The sequence below is a fragment of the Triticum aestivum genome, chromosome 4D (assembly GCF_018294505.1).
Source record: "Triticum aestivum cultivar Chinese Spring chromosome 4D, IWGSC CS RefSeq v2.1, whole genome shotgun sequence".
NCBI lineage: Eukaryota > Viridiplantae > Streptophyta > Magnoliopsida > Poales > Poaceae > Triticum > Triticum aestivum.
The window spans coordinates 505,478,226-505,500,870 of NC_057805.1; the positions used below are offsets into that span (position 1 = coordinate 505,478,226).

A 22,645-nucleotide genomic window follows, 5' to 3' on the forward strand; every position below is an offset into this window, starting at 1 on the left:
GAGCCTGAGTGCGGAGCCGTCAACCGCAGACGACAAGGACACGTTGAATCTTGCTTGCTGAGTGTCTTCCTACGGAATCTTGCTTGATGAGTTTTTTTGTGTTGCCGAGTGTTTTTCGGTGACTCTTGACGAAGGTTTTCGCTGCCGAGTCCCCACGTTTGCCGAGTGTGGTACTCGGCAAAGGGGAGGTTTGTCAGCCGGTGAATCCCGGCAAAAAACGTCGCACTCAGCAAACACCAATTTTCCGGTAGTGGCTTCACACATATGTATTACAAAATTACTGCTTTATAACATAACAAGGTATTTCTTTAACATATCATTTGTGGAGGGTTGCATAACCATATTGTTTGTAATCGCACGCACAAAAAAGATATTTATGAAACCGTAAATTTATATGTCAAACACATTCAACACACAAATAGATACACATAATATAATCCAGGTGAAGATTTAGAATCCTGCTCCAGCAAGTACAACAGAATACACCATTCCTTGTGATGGAAATACTTTGAAGGTGACAAAAACCGAACATAAGTACAGAAGAAGGGTGGGGACGGAATCTCCACGAGAAGAGAATCTATCCATGGCGGCTAACATGATGGATCATCACGTCACTCGCACCGTTATTTTGCTCTTTTATTTCATGCGCTATAGTTTTCGTTTACCAAAACGCCTGTCTCTGCTCTGGAAGGACATAAGAGCTTCGAGATATTCAGCCTCCCCGAAATCAGGCCAGAGCGTGTCAGTGAAGAAGAGCTCGGTGTAAGCAGACTGCCAAAGCATGAAGTCACTGAGCCTTAGTTCGCCGCTGGTCCTGATGAGTAGGTCAGGGTAAGGGAACTCGTCTGTCCAGCTCGTTTGGAGCTCGTCGGCGAATAGTGAATCATCGATGTCCTTCGGTCTGAGCAGCTTGTTGTACACCTTTTGGGCAATCTTCTTGCATGCTTGCAGGATGTCCGCTCGCCCACCGTAGCTGATACCTAGCATCAGGTCGATTTGTGAGTTGCTTCTTGTTTCCTCCTCGGCATCGTGTGCAGTCTTCTGCAGATAAGTCGGCAACCTTGACAAGTCACCGATTACGTGTAGACGAATCCCATCCCTACAAAACATAATAATCTCTTCTGTTTATTAGTCAATACAAGTATTAGTAGAAGTAATTAGAATAGCTACATTCATAGCATTCATAAGCACATAAAAGGAAGACTCGTGCCTTCCACAACAAGTGCATGCCGCCCCCAATATTGCTCAACAACATCAATCTCGAGACAGAACTTTGGTAACCGCGGGAGCTAATTAAGAAATTAGGTCCTAATCATTCTTGGAGAGTAATCCCTTTGTAGCTCCGGGCTGTAATATAACTCTACTCTCTTCTTAATTAATGGACGAGGCAAATCTTTTGCCTCTGTTTCAAAACAAGCACACAACATGTCCTAAGTCACATTCCACTCTCAGTTTCTAATTCAAGTGAAGTAGTATGCTTTTCAAGCTCCCAGGGGTTGTCTTTGTAGTTGGGATTCAATTTACAAATTACCCAACCTGAAGGCCCCAAGGGGTCGGAGAAAGGCCAGAGGAAATGTGGGTATCTTACATGGACATGTTGGTTACGACGCAATGTGTCTAAGTGCGGTTCCATTAAAATTAAGCTAAAATGTCAAAGGACAAAAATGAAAATTTTCTCACCAACAACCGCAGTGGGGATTCAGGGAAGAGGTAAGGATTATAAAATCTTATCATATCATTTCTACCTAAAAGATTCATCCTTGCTAATTAATTTATCTCAACATGCAAGTATGCCACCTCCCCATATGATTATGAACGTGATATAGCCTACCTCAACATGCAATCATGCATTGGAAAAAATCCACCCCAACATTCAACCATGCATGAGAAAATGTTTTCTGTTTAATTATTCCATGTATATTTAGTAAATATTGTTACAACTATACATAATCAAATATAGTTAGTCATATGTATTTTAAGTTTCGTTCTCATGTTATCATCCCAGATTTTCATCCACTAATTCCCGCAGCAACGTGCCCTAAATAGTTCAGACCCACTACCTCTATTATCTTAACTTGCACATATGCCACCTCATCAAAGGACCACCACAATATGTATAAGAAAATATTTTCCATTATTAGTTGATCCTATGCATACATCCGACCTCACCACACATGTCATCTCATCAAAGGTCCACTCAACATGCATGGAATTTTATTTTCCATTATATTATACCATGATAATCAAATACAATATACATGTATTTTTAGTTTTAGTTAATATATTATTATTTCCATGTTTCGTACAATCAAATCACTTGAAATATATTGTAGTCGATTCCTGCAGCAACGTGCGGGGTATTATCTAGTTTCCTCTATTCTTTGTCACTCTATCCACCATACATATCTTTTTTCTAACTATCCACCACCCCAATATGGGATGAATATATGATGACGAGAACAAAATTTGAACTAATGCATACTTTGCCTTCAAAATTTTGAATTTTTTTGAAAATTTGATTAATATTTTCAAGTTGACGTAAAATATAAACTCGTTTGCAAATCATATGGATTTTCTAATGAATGGAAACCACTCATATTTTGAAACACCTATTCAACATTGTTGAAATTTCTAGAAACCCTTGCCACCCATCCTATACAACATTGTTGAAGGTATGTTGGTAGTGCTCATTGGGCTAGCTAAAGAGGCTAGCCAAGTGAATGGTCTTATTCAGCACCTTGTTGATGGTGGGTCTCGGTTTTGCAGTATCCGGATGGCACCACCATATACATGGAGCATGGCATTGAGAAGGCTATAAACGTGATGTTAATTTTGTATCTGTTTGAGCAGTTTTGGGCCTTAAGTTTAACTTCCTTAAGAGCGAACTTCCTGGTTTTGGAAAGCCAAAGCAGAGGTCGATACAAATAGTTGTTTGGTTATGAGTCTGGTTCTCTTCCCTTTTAGTATCTAGGCGTTCTAAATCACTTTCGTAAGCTCCTGAATAAGTAAAGGAAGTGTATTGAAGTCCGCTTCAAAACTAAGTTGGATGGATAAGCTCATGTTCTCTGGTGCACGTCTTTCTCTTATAAATGTTGTATTTCTTTGATATAAATAAACAAAGGAGTCATTAAGGAAAAGACTAGACTAGAAAAAAATCCGAGAGTTTTCGGAAACCAGTATTCCCGGCTCCACACCCGGGAAAAAATGGTACCGGGAAAAACCTGATTGTAGTAGACTATAGTTTCTTTTAATGACTCCTAATAATTTGTTCCCTACACAATTTTTGAGAAAAAAGAAAAAAATGGTATTGAGGGATGAATCCGTAAGGTAAATTCTCATATTGTGCATGCGTGCGCGCGCGTGTGTGTGTGTTAGAGAGAGAGACGGCAGTTTAATGGAGCCGTTAAACGATGAAGACATAATATCTTGTTAGTGCCAGGTTGCACCGTGCTTTATGCTCTTTCTTTTTTCTTTGCGGGAAGTACTCTTTTTCTTTCACTTGTTACTTTCGAATGATATGTACTGCATATTTGATAGTATGAACTTAATAAACATGACTGTGTGAGCGGTGACGAGAGCGTGTCGGCAGCTTGTTCTCGCGACGGTAGTGGTCTTTAGGTGGTCTGGAAATCTCAATTTTTATTATATTTGAGATGCTCTGTACTCCTTTCAATGAATTTTGATAATAGATCTGCATCTTTTATGGAAAAAAGAGAGACCTATGGTAAACCCTCCTCAGGAAAAAAAAAACATGCTACCTTACAAACTGGGCGACATTGTCCTGGATGAACCGATCGAACACGCCCATAGCAAAGTCAACCTCCTCCTTGGGACGGTTCCAGTTCTGATCGGAGAAGGCGAAGACAGTGAGCACGCGGATTCCCCAGGCGCGTGAGAGCCGCACCGTCTCCTCCAGCGCGGGCTGCAAAGCGGCGTGCCCCGCCGACGTCGGCATGCCCCGTGCTTGCGCCCACCGGGAGTTCCCGTCAATGGTCACCGCCACGTGACGCGGCAGCGACTCGACCCGCAGCCCTACTGGGAGGATCCCCTCGGCCGGCAGGCCGATGCTGGCGCGGACGCGTAGGCATGGTGGTGCTGCAGTGCGCCTTGTTTGGTGGGAGGAGCTCGAGCCCCCTCGCTGCTGGAAGGGAGAAGCAGCTTGAAGAGCGTTGCGCGTTTGGAGGGGGAGCTGCATGGCGTGACCGCAAGACAATGCACGGCTTCTTGGCGCTCCGTGGTCTCAGAGTTGAGAGCTACTACTATCTCAAAAGTATGAGCAGCCAGTACCATCATTATATAGGCCGGCAGACTGATCCCGCATGCTCAACAAGATAAATGAGATTGCGGGCTTCACCCACGTTTTTTCTTTTTGCGAGGTGCTCGAGGTTTTACACAAATCCTTCATCTGAAATTTCGTCGTTTAGATGATCACGTGCTTCGTCAACACGGGGGTAATCCTTTATGTGAAAAATACACATGGATAATCATCATTGTAGAAGTGATCCTTGTGTATAAGAAAATCACTATGTCGGTTGTACCAAATATACCGACAACAATAAGCAGTATGTTCACTTATTGATTTTTACACAATACATATTGTGTTTTGCATTTTGATTAAGAATTAAGATTCCATCAAGAACCAATTATGTATGAATCTAGTGATCCACATGGATATGTAATCACTACATAGAGATATGATTTTGTACTGTCAATGATATAAGGTATCAGAAAGAGATTCCACCTCTGGAGAATAGTTTGGGTATCTGTATGAACCGTTGTGCTACAAGACTTGCTCAATGTTTCACCACCTTGTTGTTCTCATCATGTTTCCGGAATAAAACAGGTGTAGGTATATATTGCATTGTGAATACCCTCCCATTACTGAGTCAGATTATTTTCGCCTAGATTGCATCCTCTATTTGTGTTGAGTCTGAGTGTTGTTCACACTTTGCATGCCCATGGTCTTTGGACCTAAATCACTCAATCTAGTTGAGAAATGTATGTCGGCAATTGTAAGCATTCGGTTATATGCCTCCAGAATCTATATATGTATATATAGTTGACGGCAATATCATTATCCATGGTGACTATTCGCGATTTCCCAATGCGGTTGAGTCGGCTATTCCAATGTCCCGGTCATTGTGTGGACTGTGACCTGGGTTGTTGGAGGTTGCCCATCTGGGTGTATACTACCCATTAGGGGTCTATCAACGTGAAGTTGATGATGTATTTTACACTCATTCCACCATGTTCAAACTGGACAATCCCATATATTCCATGAAATCACTGATCTTTTCACTAATGACAAACAAATGCAGAAGATTACATATCCCTTTGTTTAGTTTGTTTCTATGGGAAAAGGATCAACAAAGGAAAGGAAATGAAATTATACATGGAAATATGAAGTCGAATAGAGATAGCTTTTATTGTTTCCGTCCTGACATTTGCACTTCTTTTGGGTTTATGATGCCATTTTCCGGGGCCGTTACCTGTTTAGCCCACTGGGTAAAAGCATGTACTGGTGCTATGCACATTAGTGTCGTGCATTAGTGATAGATCTGGCAGGGTGTGACATTCGTATTTCCTTCCTTTTTGTGTGGAATTTTACATTTTTTGTGGTGGGTACTACCTTGCTTGGGTCTATTCGGGTTGATGTTGGTCCATGCAACGGGGCCACTAAACTGCGAGGTCGCGTTAAATGCATCAATCCACTATCGCACGACATGTCTTTATTGGAATCTCTTAAAAGACTTATATTTTGAAACGGAGGGAGTAGATTGGAACAATCCTGCTAAGCGGGAGCCATGCATGCCAGTCAAACGTGAGCGATCAGTACAATAAACTGCACGACCCTCCGTGGCTCTAGGATTCGGTTGGAACCAAGCCCCAACAGGAAAAACAACCTGTCTAAGCTGCTACGTTTTGCCCAGCGAAAGCCTTCTTTCCCGTTTGGTGATCCCCTCTCTGTAGTCGGGCGCACATAACCGCTCGCTCGACCCTCGACTGTGTATCAGGAAATTACCATGACCAGAGTCAAACACACGGCACAAACTAACAAAAGGACCATTTGTATGTGTTGACATGGCTCCTATGGTCTGATGGGATGGATAGTGATCTCCATGGCTCTCTGCGCCACATCTGCACCAGCCACACAGCCCACTCTGCCCCGTTGCTCTGCACCCAGCGAAAGCCTTCTCTTTGTTTTGGCATTCCCCTCTCTATATCCGGAATTAGATCTCAAGCTCACAAAGTATGATAATGATCTCGTCATGTGGCATTGCGCTTCAAGCTGATCGACTTATGAAATGAGTTACCATTCAAAGCTTTGAGGTGTTTTGCGATGGTGCGTGAAGTAATTGCTTGAAGTAATGTTTTAGATTGATATTGTGTTCTTTGAAGGGTTCTCTAACATGAGTTTTCCATGCCGGACAGGAAGACGAGAATACGTCAGGCAACCAGATCCCGCGGATCATTACCCTTGACATCACGCATTCGCTCACCGAGCACGGAGCAAGTGGTTAGCCATCCCATCCCACTCCGACCCATCGAGCACATTCTATGAAGAAACCAAAGCAAACATTACCCATCCAATCCCACACCAACCGAATGACATCGATGGGACCACACCACCTCCCCCTTGGCAAATTGATGCGGAGCATCCCATGGTCATCCCCATGGACCTACCATCGTCTCATCAAGAGCCAAGAGGACCCATGACACGAGCACGAGCTAGAGCTCTCGAGAACGAGGTGACTTCCTTCCTTAGTGATATCACATATGATCCACTCGAGACATGGCTACTACCTAAGTCCGATATGCTATGCATGATTAGGTGTCAAGAGGACCCTCCCGGAGATGCTCATGAAGACGGACAAGCCGGCAAATTCATGGACAAGGAGGACCAACGGGAAGAGTCAAGTGCAACTCCCAGGACCCGGACATCCGGCCAGGACCCCGGACGTCCGGCCCCTGGAAACGTCACCAGCGCCAAGGAGCCAGCGGCCAAGTCTACAGGCCCCGGACATCCGGCCGCAGCCCGGACATCCGACCCAAAAGCCCGGACATCCGGCGCCCGTCACAGAACGTACCCGAAGCTGAACCACTTCAGCCCGGACATCTGGCCCGTCCAGAGCTCCCTGACATCCGGCCCCTCGCCCAGACATCTGGACCCCGTCTATCCAGAGAGCATCCAGGCCAGCCACGCCAGCCCGGACATCCGGCCCCTCGCGAAGGCCCGGACATCCGGCCTCCCCTGTCTGCGCACAGTGTAAGGGCCGAGGCCCGTGTACCCCTTCGCCCACCTAGACTATATATACTCCACCATCTACCTCTTTCTAGGGTTAGCATTGGTTTAGCTCATATGTGAGATAGAGCTTTGCTCATCCATTACGGATCTACTCCACGAGAGACCGCGGCCCCTCTACAGAGAAGATCCCCTTGGATTCAAGACCCCCTCTTGGGTGGCCCCATCAAGACCTCCTCACGGAGAAGAACCGGTTACCTCTTGTATCGTCCCTTGTTGACTTTGGATCGTGTATCTCCCCTTTGTGTTCCGAGGATCTAGCATATGTGTGACTATATCTTGTTGGTTTGAGAGTTCCTCTTGTGTTTTCCCTTGTGTTTCCCCGTGTGTTCTTCGTGTTCTTAGTTGGGATCCGCTCCTTTCGTGAAAGATCGGCCGTATAGGGTTCCACCCTACATCATCTTGGTATCATGAGCCACATTGATCACGATTTTGGAGCCCCCTCTCTTTGTTTTCTAGCCTAGTTTTGTTGATTTTGTCCCTAATTCGAAAATTGCCCCACAAAAATAGCCCCAATTTTTTTTTGTGATTTGTTGGTGTGATGAAGTTTTGTTGGATTTGATCCGCAGATTTCGTGTGTTGCAGGTAGATCTAGCTTTCCCCCATCTTTTCCCCAATTTCCATCCACAAAATCTCTCGAATTTTGCCCCGGATTTGACCTCTCCACGCGGTGTTCATCGAGTTCGTCCACGGATCCAGAGCCCGGAAATCCGGCCCGACAGCCCGGACATCCGGCCACCCCGGACATCCGGCCCTCAGCCCGGACATCCGGCCCCTGACAGCATCACTCCCATCCACCACTCCGTTTCCCGCCAAACTTTCGCCCAATTTTGTTCCGGTGCCCACATTCCACTTCCGCGTAACCCCACCACTTCCGCATAGCACCACCATAGCTCTCCCGCTACCAACTCTGACAATTTTGAGACGCTTTGCTTTGAAAATTTGAGTTGCGGTTCCCGTGTCCTATTGTGTTTCGGCTATTTAGGTACGGTTCGACATCGACATCACCGCTGCTCATCTTCGCCACGGACTACTACGAACGGTAACCTCATCTGGGTATCGTGATATCATCATACTTTCTTGCAATTGCATTGATAACCCCATAGCCTTACTTTTGCGTCACTTACCCATCAAGACTAGCCTTTGAGTATTGCCGGCAATGTGACTTGTGCACATTAGTGATCATACTTCCCATAGCATCCATACCATATCATAGTGTTGCATATCTTGGTATCATCTCTTGTGTCACAAAGTTGTCATCGCATATACTCAATTGCTACCTTGGTTCGTGAAGTTTTGCATGAGAAAAGAGCTCAAACAACAAAGAGCCAAACAAGCTTTTAAGCAAAAGGGAAATAAGCAAAGAGAATTATAAGCAAGAACCATAGCATCATACAACATTAAGATTGTCATACTCGATCATCTTGGATCATATCATCGGAATACCATACATATAGCATACTTGGGATAGAAATCGTTGCATTTTTGCTTAGTAGGTTGTGCACAAGTTCGTATCCGCCTATTGTGCAATCGTGCTAGTGTCTCTCTAGTGTTGTGCAACAAGAGCATTTTCGTGGATTCCACATGTTGGCTCATCCCTTGGTTGCACGACCCCACTTATCTATTTGCGTGTGTGTTTCCGTGTACCACATCTTGCTATTGGTCTACTTGTTGCATTTGCAAATTTGCGAATCTTTTCCAACATTATTGAGTCCCACTTACAATTGCATCAAATTTTGTGCCACCATCCTAACCAAGCTCCACTATAAGCTTTTACTTGTGTAGGTGTGAGAAACCGACAAGAATTGGTACCAATTGTGCTATTTCCTTGTTACACATTGAGTGATCATTGATCCATCTTCAACATCGGTCAAGGTACATTTGGTATAAGTTCTTCTCTTTCTCCCACTCACATATTTGTTTGCAATGATGGATAGGCCAAGTACCTCTACCAACCCACTCTTCCTTGAACACGACGACGACATGTCATCCTACGTCACAAAGAGCCACCTCTTTGGTGCGCAACGAGCCTTGCATGAAGAGCAACAAGCATTGAGCGACCGCATCGACAACCTCGCCACCGACTTGCGACTCTTCGAGCAACGTACAAGAGACTACTTCGACAACAAGCTCGACGAACAAAAGCAAGAGAACAATGTAGGAATGGACGAGATTCGTGCCTTGCTGGTCAACCGCTCTTCTACCACTTCGTCCTACTCAAGAAGGAGCCGCTCAAGTCGACACTCCGACGACACTATCTCTGGCTCAAGTACCCCGACATCAAACACTCTTCGTCGTGCCGCGTGTCAAGATCGTCAAGCTAACCGCAATCCTCTACACGACACCGACTCTCAAGAGCATCGACATCGTCAAAACCAAGCTACATTCGCGCAAGCACAAGAACGGCAACGCCAACGACAACAAGAACAAGAGGAGCAAGCGCGACAACACCAAGATGCACAAGATGCCGAGGCACAACGCCAAGAACAACAACTACGAGAAGCTCAAGCACTTGAGGCGCAACGTTCCCTTCGAGATTCAAGTCGAGTCGTAGCCAACCCAGGACGACAAGCCCGTGAGCACCAAGAAGTGCTTCGCGATGAAGTTCAAGAAAGGATTTATCACGCACGTGTGCATCGTAAAGTTCCTCGTCAAGATCGACAAGCGCCTCCTCAAGCTCGACAAGAACCTCAAGTTCGCCAAGAGAATGAAGACAATGGAAATCCTCCAAGACAAGAGCAACATGAGAACGACAACCCTCCTTGTCAAGAGCAACATGAGTTTGTCAATCCTCAACGACATGGGCGTCATCATCCCCGACCCCAACACAATGAAGAACAACGCTACGGCAAGCTAAAGTTCACCATGCCCAAGTTCACCGGAAGCAATGACCCCGAAGAGTACATATCATGGGCATTGAAGGTTGACAAAATATTCCGCTTGCACAACTACGAAGAAGAGAAGAAGATCACGATGGCATCCCTTGAGTTCCAAGACTACGTCCTCATTTGGTGGGAACAAGTCCTTGAGCGCCGTGGAGCACGAGGTGAACCACCCATCACAACTTGGGCGCAAATGAAGGATGTCATGAGAGCACGCTTCGTGCCGAACTACCACAACCGCGACCTCTACAAGAAACTCCAACTACTCAAGCAAGGAACCAAGAGCGTTGAAGAGTACTACAAGGAAATGGAGATTGCCATGATACGAGCCAATGTCACGGAAGATGATGAGCAAACTATGGCACGTTTCTTGAATGGACTCAATCATCCTATCAAGAAGATCGCCGACTTCCAACCATACTCAAACCTCATCGAGCTAGTGCATCAAGCTACCAAAGCGGAACGTCAAGTGCAAGATGACTTCAAGTACGCCAAGTACTCATCCAAGTCCTATGGCTTCTCCAACAATCAAGCTTCACCGACTCCAACAACTTCTACCTCAACCAAGCCATCTACAAGCAACGGCGACAAGTCAAGTTACAAGAAAACTTCGACAACCTCAAGTCGTCCTCCTACTACAAGCAACTTCAAGCCGAAAGCTTCATCATCATCTACCCCAACTGATGAGACCATCAAGACGAGTTCCTTCGAATGCTTCACATGCGGCGGCCGAGGCAAGTCCTTCGAGTGAACAAACAAGCGCACCATGATCCTCAACGACGAGGGAACCTATGACTCCATGAGTGAAGAGGAGATGGAAGCCCTTGAGCAAGTGGCCATGCACATGCGCGTGAACGAAGATGAAGATGATCAAGTCTTTTGTGACGAAGATTCGAGCCCCGCTCTCATTGTCTCCAAGGTCTTGACTCTTCAACATCAACAAGAAGAAGACCAAAGATGCCATATCTTCCACACCAAAGCCGACATCAATGGAAGGTCCGTCAAGGTCATCATCGATGGAGGGAGTTGCCATAACTTAGCAAGTGAAGAACTAAGTTCCAAGATCCAATTGGATAAGATGAAGCACCCGCACCCTTACAAAGTTCAATGGCTAAGCGACAACGGCACCATCCAAGTCGAGCATAGGGTACAAGTCTCTTTCAAGATCGAAGCTTACGAAGACACTTTGGAGTGTGATGTCCTTCTGATGACCGTTTGCCACCTCCTTCTTGGACGACCATGGCAATTTGACCGAGGTGTCATCCACAACGGGCGTACAAACCACTATAGCTTCAAGATGAAAGGGAAGGAGTATGTGCTACGAACTATGTCTCCAAGCCAAGTGATCGCCGACAAGCAAGCCACCCATCGTGGAGAGAATAGTGAGCGAGCGAACCACCAAAAAGAGAGTGAGCGCCACAAGCCAAAATTGAGTGCCTCCACGATGAGCGACAAGAAAACCTTAGTTCTATTTGCCACCAAACGTGAGATGAGAGAAGTGTGTGAGAACCCATCAAGTGGCATGCACTATGTCCTTTTGTGCAAAGATGAGGCACCAAAAGCTAACACCTCTCACAATCTTCCTCTAGTGTTATTTTCTCTTTTGCAGGAATTCCAAGATGTTTTCCTCGACGAGCTACCTCCGGGTTTACCTCCAATACGAGGCATCGAGCACCGCATCGACCTCATCCCCGGAGCACCACTTCCAAACAAAGCTCCCTACCGCATCAACCCCGAAGAAACCAAAGAAATACAAAGGCAAGTAAAGCATCTCATAGATCATGGACATGTGCGTGAAAGTTTGAGTCCTTGAGCCGTCCCGGTCATTATTGTGCCAAAAAGAGACGGTAGCTTTCGCATGTGCTCTGATTGTAGACCTATCAATGCTATCACCGTTCGCTATAGGTACCCCATTCCACGCCTTGATGATATGCTAGATGAACTTAGCGGTGCCACTATTTTCTCAAAAATTGATCTCAAAAGTGGTTACTATCAAATACGCATACAAGAGGGTGATGAATGGAAAACCGCTTTCAAAACAAAGTTTGGTTTGTATGAGTGGTTAGTCATGCCTATGGGTTTATCAGAAGCACCCGGTACTTTCACGCGTCTTATGCATTATGTGTTTCTCCCTTATATTGGAGAATTTGTTGTTGTCTACTTCGACGATATCCTTGTTTTTAGCAAATCTCTCAAAGAGCATGTCACCCACCTTCGCACCGTGCTACAAACTCTTCGAAAAAAGTGTCTCTATGCTAATATGGAAAAATGCCTCTTTGGTGTTGATAAGCTTGTTTTCTTGGGTTTTGTAGTATCTTCTAAGGGTGTTAATGTTGATGGATCTAAGATCAACGCTATTAAAACTTGGCCCCAACCAACCAATTTGCAACAAGTGCGTAGTTTCCTTGGTTTAGCCGGTTTCTACCGTTGATTTGTGAAGGATTTTAGCACTATTGCATCTCCTTTACATGCTTTGAGCAAGAAGAATAATGCACCCTTTATTTGGGGACCATCTCAAGATAGCGCATTCAATGAGCTTAAGAATTTGCTTACTCATGCTCCCGTGCTTGCATTACCCAATTTTGACAAACCCTTTGAAATTCATTGTGATGCTAGTGGTAACGGCATAGGAGATGTGTTAATGCAAGAGAAGCGCCCCATAGCATACTTTAGTGAGAAACTCTCCGAAGCGCAACTCAATTACCCCATCTATGACAAAGAGCTTTATGCTTTAGTGCGAGTTTTGCGTGAATGGGAACATTAGCTTCGCCCTCATGAATTTGTCATCCATACCGACCATGAAACGCTTAAGTATCTTAAGGGTCAAACTAAGTTGAACAAGCGTCATTCTAAATGGAGTGAGTTTATTGAGTCTTTTCCTTATATCATCAAGTATATTAAAGGTAAAGAAAATATTGTGGCGGATGCACTTTCCCGTATATGCATGCTTGTTACACAACTTGAATTGAATGTCATTGGTTTTGAGCACATAAAAGACTTGTATGAGCATGATACAACTTTTGCTATTCCTTATGCCAAGTGTTTGACGCATACTTCTTGGTATCGATATTACCTCAAGGAAGGTTATCTTATGAGAGCTAACAAACTTTGCATCCCCGAGTCTTCTCTTCGTTTGTTACTTTTGCAAGAATCTCATGGGGGAGGACTAATGGGACACTTTGGACGCGAAAGACATTTGCTATGCTCTCCAAGAACTACTTTTGGCCCAAGATGTTTCGTGACGTCAACCGCTTCCCCAACCGATGCTCTACATGTCGCAAAGCTAAGTCTAAAGCTCAATCTCATGGACTATATATGCCTCTTCCAATTCCGTACCAACCATGGGAAGATATTAGCATGGATTTTGTCCTTGGTTTGCCTAGAACTAGAAATGGCAAGGATTCCGTTTTTGTTGTTGTGGACCTAAAATGGCACACTTCATACCATGCAACAAGATAGACAATGCTTCACATGTTGCAAATCTTTTTTGTAGGGAAATCTTGCGCCTGCATGGAGTGCCAAAGACGATTGTCTCGGACCATGACGTCAATTTCTTGAGTTACTTTTGGAAGACCTTATGCGCCAAGCTCAAAATCAAGCTCTTGTTCTCTTGGGCATACCATCCTCAAACCGACGGCCAAACGGAGGTGACGAACCGTACACTCTCCACTCTACTACGCGTGTTGATAAAGAAGAACATCAAGGAGTGGGAGGAGTGCCTACCAATCGCCGAGTACGCCTACAACCGTGCAAGACATTCGACTACCGGCAAGTCCCCCTTCGAGGTCGTCTATGGCTTCAACCCGTTGTCACCATTGGACATTCTTCCTCTACCGCTACAAGAGCGCACAAACATGGACGCGAGTGCCCGAGTCAACTACCTCAAGAAGATGCATGAAGATACAAGGCACACCATCGAGCGCCAAGTACAACGACTCGCGACCAAGCTCAACGTCAACAAGCAACCCATGATATTCAACATTGGAGATCTTGTGTGGCTACACCTTCGCAAGGACCGCTTCCCCAACGAACGCAAGTCCAAACTCCTACCACGAGTCGACGGACCCTTCAAGGTGCTTGCACGCTACAACAACGCATACAAGATCGACATCCCACGCGACATGTACTCCGTGAGCGACATCTTCAACGTCAAAGATCTCTCCCCGTACCATGGTGATGAGGATTTAGATTCGAGGTCGGATCTTTCCCAAGGGAGGGGAGATGATGCGGAGCATCCTATGGTCATCCCCATGGACCTACCATCGTCTCATCAAGAGCCAAGAGGACCCATGACACGGGCACGAGCTAGAGCTCTCGAGAACGAGGTGACTTCCTTCCTTAGTGATATCACATATGATCCACTCAAGACATGGCTACTACCTAAGTCCGAGATGCTATGCATGATTAGGTGTCAAGAGGACCCTCCCGGAGATGCTCATGAAGACGGACACGCCGGCAAGTTCATGGACAAGGAGGACCAACAGAAAGTGTCAAGTGCAACTCCCAGGACCCGGACATCCGGCCCCTGGAAACGTCACCAGTGCCAAGGAGCCAGCGGCCAAGTCTACAGGCCCCAGACATCCGGCCCGAAAGCCCGGACATCCGACCCCCGCCCGGAAATCCGGCACCCGTCACAGAACGTACCCGAAGTTGAACCACTTCAGCCCGGACATCTGGCCCGTCCCGAGCTCCCGAACATCCGGCCCCTCGCCCGGACATCGGGACCCCGTCTATCCAGAGAGCATCCAGGCCAGCCACGCCCGCCCGGACATCCAGCCCCTCGCGAAGGCCCGGACATCCGGCCCGCCGCCCGGACATCCGGCATCCCCTGTCTGCGCACAGTGTAAGGGCCGAGGCCCGTGTACCCCTTCGCCCACCTAGACTATATATACTCCACCATCTACCTCTTTCTAGGGTTAGCATTGGTTTGGCTCATATATGAGATAGAGCTTTGCTCATCCATTACGGATCTACTCCACGAGAGAGACCGCGGCCCCTCTACAGAGAAGATCCCCTTGGATTCAAGACCCCCTCTTGGGTGGCCCCATCAAGACCTCCTCACAGAGAAGAACCGGTTACCTCTTGTATCGTCCCTTGTTGACTTTGGATCGTGTATCTCCCCTTTGTATTCCGAGGATCTAGCATATGTGTGACTATGTCTTGTTGGTTTGAGAGTTCGTCTTGTGTTTTCCCTTGTGTTTCCCCGTGTGTTCTTCGTGTTCTTAGTTGGGATCCGCTCCTTTCGTGAAAGATCGACCGTATAGGGTTCCACCCTACATCACAAATGCTCTGAGCCATCGTAACCGGCAGTGCGACCAACAAGACCCAAGTAAGCCCGCCAAACACGCTAGCCGGCCATGTGCAGCTGCGGCAGGATACTGGGCAGGCAATGCCCTTCCATAGGCAACCCCTAGGGCTGACACCCACATGTATCTTCCCTCACAGGGTGCTTGGTATATTCTCCCACGAGGGCTTGGCTTCCGAGGTACTTAGTCTCGAAGGAGCTTGGCAATCAAGGTCCTACTTGCCTTTCACTCAACGGGTGCTAGGTGCACTACCTGGACCTACTTGGTCCATGTCTCAATAGTTTAAGATTGGAATTTGCTCCTACGGTGACAAAGAGATAAAGTTTGGGACCACTTGGTATGGAAATGCACCACGTCAAATGGAATAGCCACGAGCGTGAGGACAAGAAGACCGCACGGTAAAACACAATCCAGGTCCAACGATGAAACGACCGGAAGGAGACGACCAAGACCAGCGACATGCCAGTCCATCATGCACCGATCAACGAACAGGAAGACAATGGTTGAAAGCCCCGAAAAGGCATGTACTCTCACTCATGCCGATGTCATCATGCGACAACCCAAGACCCACCTGGCACGACGCGAGGAAGGGCCCACCAAAATCAGCTACATCCCACGGCGACGGAAAGTTGAGCAGACATCCAAAAACACACTTCAGCGACAGTGAGAGGCTGAATAGGAAAACCCCTCTTGATCTGAACAAGACCAACCGGTGGAACCACCCCACAAGGCAACCCGACACCTAGTTCACACAACACAAGAGGGAAATGAAATTGGACAGGGTCCATAGTGTCCAAAATTCATGTGGGCATCCGAAATCTTGAATGATCTACAAGAGTTTTGGCTCAGATTTCGGCTATGAGTTGGTTACTGTCTATAGCAGCAATGTCATGACGAATAATATCCGGCTTTCTCTTGAGGGAGTGTGTAGGTGGAAAAAATAATGTCGGTTGCTGCACTGGAAAGAGACGAATCTTGGTCTGTAGTATTCGACTTAAGCCACAACAAACCCCCCGATTGCATGTATCATTTTGTTTGACATGGTCTCGTCACCGTAAAAAGGAGCACCATCACGACCATTCCCAGAAACCCTAGCCACTGCCATCGTTGCCGTCATCTCCATCTCCATAGCCATTCTCCCCATAGTTTGCCATACTTGTAATTGATACATCGCATACGACGACATTGTTTGTCATTCATTAATATATCAATGCCATCTACAATGTTTTCCATCTTTGAAACGATCGAGGTGTGTGAATATTCCCAACAAGCCATGGGTTCGGGCATAGCCTTGCACCCCTATGTACCTATGCATAGGATCGTTGGTGCTGACATTGTTTAATTGAATGTTATGTTATACGTCTTGTCACATCGGATTTGTCTCTTGTGCCTTTCTCGTTCTAAGACTCGGTAGGTACCAGGAATCCCTTAGATCAATCCAATAGGAGGTAAAGTGTAGGGACACATGGAAAGCTACGCCGAACGCCGGTGACAGTAAGGATTCGTATTGTACCAAAATCAAATCATTGGGGACCATGAGGTGTATTCATTAAACGCCCAATGAATTAGTCTGGATAAATCCTTAATAATCGAGGTAAACCCGCAAGAATGTAAAGGCCTTGGTTGGAAAACAAACTCAGGATGTAGGTTGTTGATTGGTCTTGACCTTATTTAGATGCATCCCCCACAACTACACGTTCATAACACATCATAAACGGTGTCTACCAGAACCATGTTGGAAATCAAGACAAGATCCTAATTGCAAGTATAAGGTTGTAAGTAAAGTCTTCATGCCCTAGCCTATTTCATTCCATAAGTCTCTCTTTAAAGTAAACTGTGATAATTTGGTCTGGGGAACAAAAACTTCTAACAACAACAATAGCGTTTTTGAATCCCTGTCTAATAGAAGTACTTCCTACGGGTTGATGCCAAGGGTCACCCTTGGGTAAAAAAAGGTAGGGACAATCTACATCCAACCATTTGTTAGCACAAAAGCAGGGGGTTGCCAATACTTTTTGCTTTAGTGAGTATATTTGTAAAACAAACTTGATAAAATATTACACCTATTAATTGCCTTAGCATTAATCACCCCAACCCAATAGGTCATAAGGTGCACTTTCAAGAACTAAAGGTGCCAAAGGAAACTCGAAGGAAGAAGAAGGGAGGAGCAAGGAGGTGAAGGGATGTGAGGACCAAGGCACGTGAGTGTCTTCTCTGTTTGGGTAATTAGCAACCCACCAGGGCAACCGCGCCCAAGAAAAGGGTAGAACAAGAGCTTCCATTTTTGGCAATGGAGGCTTGTGCATTTTGGTAGTTTCCATAAATAGAAGGCTAGTAGATCGGTCCGTGCTACAAATGTTTGTTTTGTAGCACTATCGATAAGAGAATTCAAACTATTATATGATAGAGAAACAACAATATCACTAGAATCAACAATGAGAGCAAATAAGAAAATTTCATGGATGATCATTAATTGTCAAGCTCCGTCACCAAAGCATTTGTTCAATTTCAACACCTGGTACAAGTACATTCCCGCAGAGTGCAGTGTTGATTACACTAGATTAAAGACATAGCAGTCTACTATAGAGAGGATAGAGTACATGTTATTATGGGCCATTGCAAGTAGGAAGCACATCATCCATGCAAGGAGTGTAGATGAAAGACTTATGTAAGGCCAAATATTGAGGATTAGAACATCCATCTGGGTAAAGTGATCCCAAGTAGCGCAACTTAGAGGTACCAAGGTAGTAAGCAAACCCATATAAGCTACGGGTCACCAGAAAAGCAATCTCCTTGTTTGGATGGTACCCAATAAAGCGTATGCCATTATTAAATATAATATGTTGTTCCATATCTTCATCTAATTCTTCAGCCTCTTCTTCTTCCCCAGAATCATCAGCATGACTTTCACCACTAGAGTCCCACTCATTGTCTTCTCCATCACCAAACTCGTTGTCTTCTCCATCACCCAGCTCGTTGTCTTCTCCATCACCCAACCCTTGCGCTCTAGTGTAGCATCGTTTAAAAGAGGGAATAAGCCCAAAATGACACTTTAGCTCCCACTCATGCACTAGACATGGTTTGGATTCCTCAAGTAGTACCCATGCTTGAAGTTGGGATCCATAGATGGTTGTGCAGTATACTCCATGTTTCGATTTCCCAAGATGCATTTCAGGCTCACAAACAGTAATATTAGGCATCACCGCTACTTCCGGGGATCTGATGACTACAGAAGTTTTCTTCTCCAATGAAAACCTATTCATATGTGTTTTCAAAAGCTTTTTAATGATTATACAAAAAGAACAATATTAATTTAGATGATTGTAGCTGATATTACCATTATATATGCACCTTATGACCACATGATTGGCAGATCATCTGTAACCTAGAGGGATTGCAATCCTCCCGTAAACAGATCATAGTTTATTTTTGCTAAAGATGGTGAAGTTAACAGCCAGAACTAAATTTTATCTTCTGCTTATACTAACCAACATTTGGACTTAAATTAATTTCCGCAAAAGTGAGGTGTTTTGTGTTGGGGATTCTTACTGGGCATATTTGGCCATGCAAGTTGAGATCTTTGACCATGACCTACTTGGGTATCTCTACAGATTCAAAGAAAATTTAAATGCTTCATGGAAACTTGTAGAAATTTGACTCTAAGACGAGTGTTAGAAGGGCAAGCTCCTTTCCATTAGAGGGAGAGTTTGCCTAGAGAAATTGAAAGTCAAGTGGATGTATTTAGTAAATGTTTGTTTTGGCAAGAGGATTTGGTTAACTACCAATTGCATCTAGTGAATGAGGGACTATAGGTAAACCTAAAGATATGGGAGGATTGGGAGTTTTGAAATTGGATTTGATAAATATAAGCTTACTTGCAAAATGGTTGTGAAAATTAGAGTTGATCAAGGTGTTTGGCGAGATGTTCCCAAGGAAACCTATCTTGAGAATATTACGCTAACCCAATCTCCGCAAAAAAAAAACAGACCAATCTCTGTTTTGCTCCAAGTTAATGGAAATTAAAGATCTCCCAAAATTCTTCTGAAATGGATAGTTCCTAATGGAAAATGAGTGGCTCTAGGAGGATATGTTTAACAGGATAAACACTTAAACATAACTTTCTCTAAGCTTTTCACTATCACTTTCATTCACAACATCATGCTAGATACAATGATGACTATAGGCTTAAATGGCTTAATTTTCATAAGAAATATTTGGAGGCATTGCAAAGATCAGTGGGCACAAATGGAAGAGCTAATTAGTGATGTAAGTATTTTAGATATAGACAACTTTATTTGGATTCGTGTATCCAATGGTGTTTACTTTGTCAAATCCTTCTATTTAGAACTACAGTGCGATATTCCTCTGTCCCCAAAGAAATATTTATGGAACTAAAGCTTCTGTTCAAAAGTTAAAATCTCATGTTGGCTAGTGCTTCACATAACCATTTGGAGTGGAGATGTTTGGTTGCATAGAGGGTGGACTAGGTAGTAGAAATGATTGTTTTGTGACGCTCAAGAGATAATTGATCACCTTTTCATTTCATGTTCGATTGCACATTTTGTAATGGGGGTTTGCAGTGTGCCATGAACTTTCATATGTGATGAATGGATTGAGAAATTTCTTCTGTGGTAGAGTAAAATGTTCCCTGCCAATGTGGCGGAAGTCATCTAAGGCTCGGAGTGTAGTTGTGAATAATGACAATGATTTAATTTCTAGATGATCCTATTGCTACTATATAACATATATGTTGTTGTATTCATTTGTGGTCGAATTTGCACAAGGAAAACGCGAGATGTTCTCCCACAAGAATCGAAAAAACTACAAGAGCTAGTTCATAGGCTGGGCACCAACTGCCCAGACATTGAAGTGAAGAATGATCTGATTCAAGCTACTATTACTCTTGCTGAAGTAAGGTGATCCTGATGGAGTCACGCTACTTCTCTGAGTCCTAGTGCGATTTTTCGTTCACATCATGGCTTGGTTGAAGATGATAGAGTGCATAAGAAATCTTTTGTAATTTCTGCTAAGCATGTAGAGTATAGGAGCGACTATTAGTAAGTTGCCTGAAAAAGGTTCAGTTTTTAGTCAATTGTTGCATCGTGTCTTCATCTTCCTCGCTTTCCACCTAACGGCTTGGTTCACCCTCGTGGACCTGCCCTCCGCTAGGTGACGAACCACCGTCCCCACCACCTGCAGACTTTGCTGCCTCACCATGCCCTTCCCAAGCTACCACCGCCTCATACATCCCTCTAAACCCTCCCCCTGTTTCTCTATCACCAACGCCCTCTGCCCCCCGCACCATAGCCACACCAACCATCGCTTCGCCTCCACCGGCGGCACCGCAACAAACCATGGTGTCCCTATCTTCGGCTCATTCCAGACCAACCTTCACCAGGCTAGCCAGGCCATCTGCATCGCCGACTCGGTGCCTGCACAAAATCTACCACTGACTGCAAATTTCCAGGTGCCTGGAGAATATCAAACACGGTATATAACTCTTCGTGTGTGAGTTATAACCTAATGGTGTTTAGGTCCTTCTCTCCCCAATTATGATATGATGAGAGAGGATTTCGGTTTTCAATTCTTCCTTACTATATATGCAAAACTGTATTGTATAAATCAACTGGTTGGTTTGTTAACTAATTGCAGAGGAAATGTACCTTATGATGAAACCAGTGGGGCAATGAAGATAGAATGCCCCTCGCCAGTACACGGCATGGCGCTTTCGTTCATTGATTCGATCTGCCCACATGGCCACCGTTGTTGCACCTCCTTCTCGGACAAATGTCATGTCATCCCACTGGCCGCTTCTCGAGCAGTACACTTTCACCATGTAGGAAGACGGCGGCCATTCCATCGACTGATCATGTTTGTTGGGCTCGGGGAAGAAGAAGACGCTGTAGTGCAGCGACTCGGTGGGGTCGAACAGGAGGTAATAGGCGCCGGGGCGATATGAGGGCAAAGGGGGAAGCTCCGCCCACCGCCGCGTCGCGGGGTTGCACACGTACAACGCGTACTCGCCCTCGTACAGGAGGAGGCCGTTGCGGTGGTCGAGGACGATCCCCCGCCCCGTTTCCACCTCCGGTGGGATCATGAAATCGAGCGCCGTGGCGTTGAGGCCGATGCCCGTAGGGCCGGCCCCGCAGGGGAAGAAGTAGGGCCGGTCCTCGTAGGAGAAGTTGATGATGATGCCGCCGACGTGGTGCGGCACCCGGTGCTCCACCGCGAGCATCAGCCCGTTGGAGTCCACGGCGGCGCGCCAGCCCTTGCGGACGGCCCGGCACGTAGCGATGCCCCGCGGCGGGAGGCGGCGGAGGATCTCGGCGAGCAGCTCCATGGGGAGACGATCCATGGCGGACATGGTGGGCAGCGCGATTGCGGCGTCGTCCTCGTCTAGGGTTTGGGCGGCGGCGGCCGCCGCAGCCTCCTGCGCGTCACTCATCTGTCGGGGTCAAGGATTGGTCAGGGTTTGCTTCCGCTTTCTGTTTGCAGGCTTTATTAAAACAAAGACGCATCAGGCTTCATTTCTGTTGCCGTCCACCTGTAAGCCCAGTAGGCCCGACCCACCACATAGCTTTGCCCGGTTATTTTTTTCTACTAAAAGGAGCTTCGTCTAAAAATTAAATTTACAGCACGTTTTCTAAAATTATCAGTGTACTACTTTTTATTATATTTGTATAAAATGAAGAGTAAATTTTAAAATTCCTTATGTTGCTCGTCAAGGAAAAATAATGCCGGCAAAAGGATGTGTGCGAGAGGCCTCACAACATTTCGATATAAGATATTGAAAGTCGTATCCTACTCATTTTAAGACCGACTTGGCCAAGGATGCATGCGTCAGCTTTCATGGCAAAAGAAAAAAATAAGGACCGATATTTCATGTCATGCGGTTGTATTATTTTGTTACCAACATAAATTGCAAGGAAATACACATTGAAATGTAGATGTATGCACTAGCCAGCAGAGAAAATACATCACATCTATTTGCAGATTTACACGTGGGGTGGATAGAGTACAACCTTTTTAACTATAATGGATTGACATACATTATGATGAGACCACTGCCACAAATCCTTTTATTTTAGGATCCCCACTGCCACAAATCCTGATAAGTTGGGTCCAAAAACAGATATAGTATGTTTTTGGTCCCT

At 45.5% G+C, this 22,645-nt stretch overlaps 1 protein-coding gene across 2 annotated transcripts; it reads right to left on the minus strand.

Annotated features, from left to right (window-relative positions):
- Positions 1 to 444: 444 nt before the first annotated feature.
- On the minus strand, positions 445 to 21,949 carry LOC123100655 (F-box protein At5g07610-like). Of its 2 annotated transcripts, none has more exons than XM_044522547.1 (2): positions 21,155 to 21,949; positions 445 to 1,099 (listed from the first exon to the last, which is right to left on the minus strand). In XM_044522547.1, the coding sequence occupies exons 1-2, from the start codon at positions 21,934 to 21,936 to the stop codon at positions 649 to 651; spliced, it is 1,233 nt and encodes a 410-aa protein (XP_044378482.1). In that variant the 5' UTR covers positions 21,937 to 21,949; the 3' UTR covers positions 445 to 648. The 2 variants fall into 2 exon arrangements, with proteins under 2 accessions (XP_044378482.1, XP_044378481.1); XM_044522546.1 differs by lacking the exon at positions 445 to 1,099 and adding an exon at positions 17,938 to 18,746.
- Between the last annotated feature and the right edge of the window lie 696 nt (positions 21,950 to 22,645).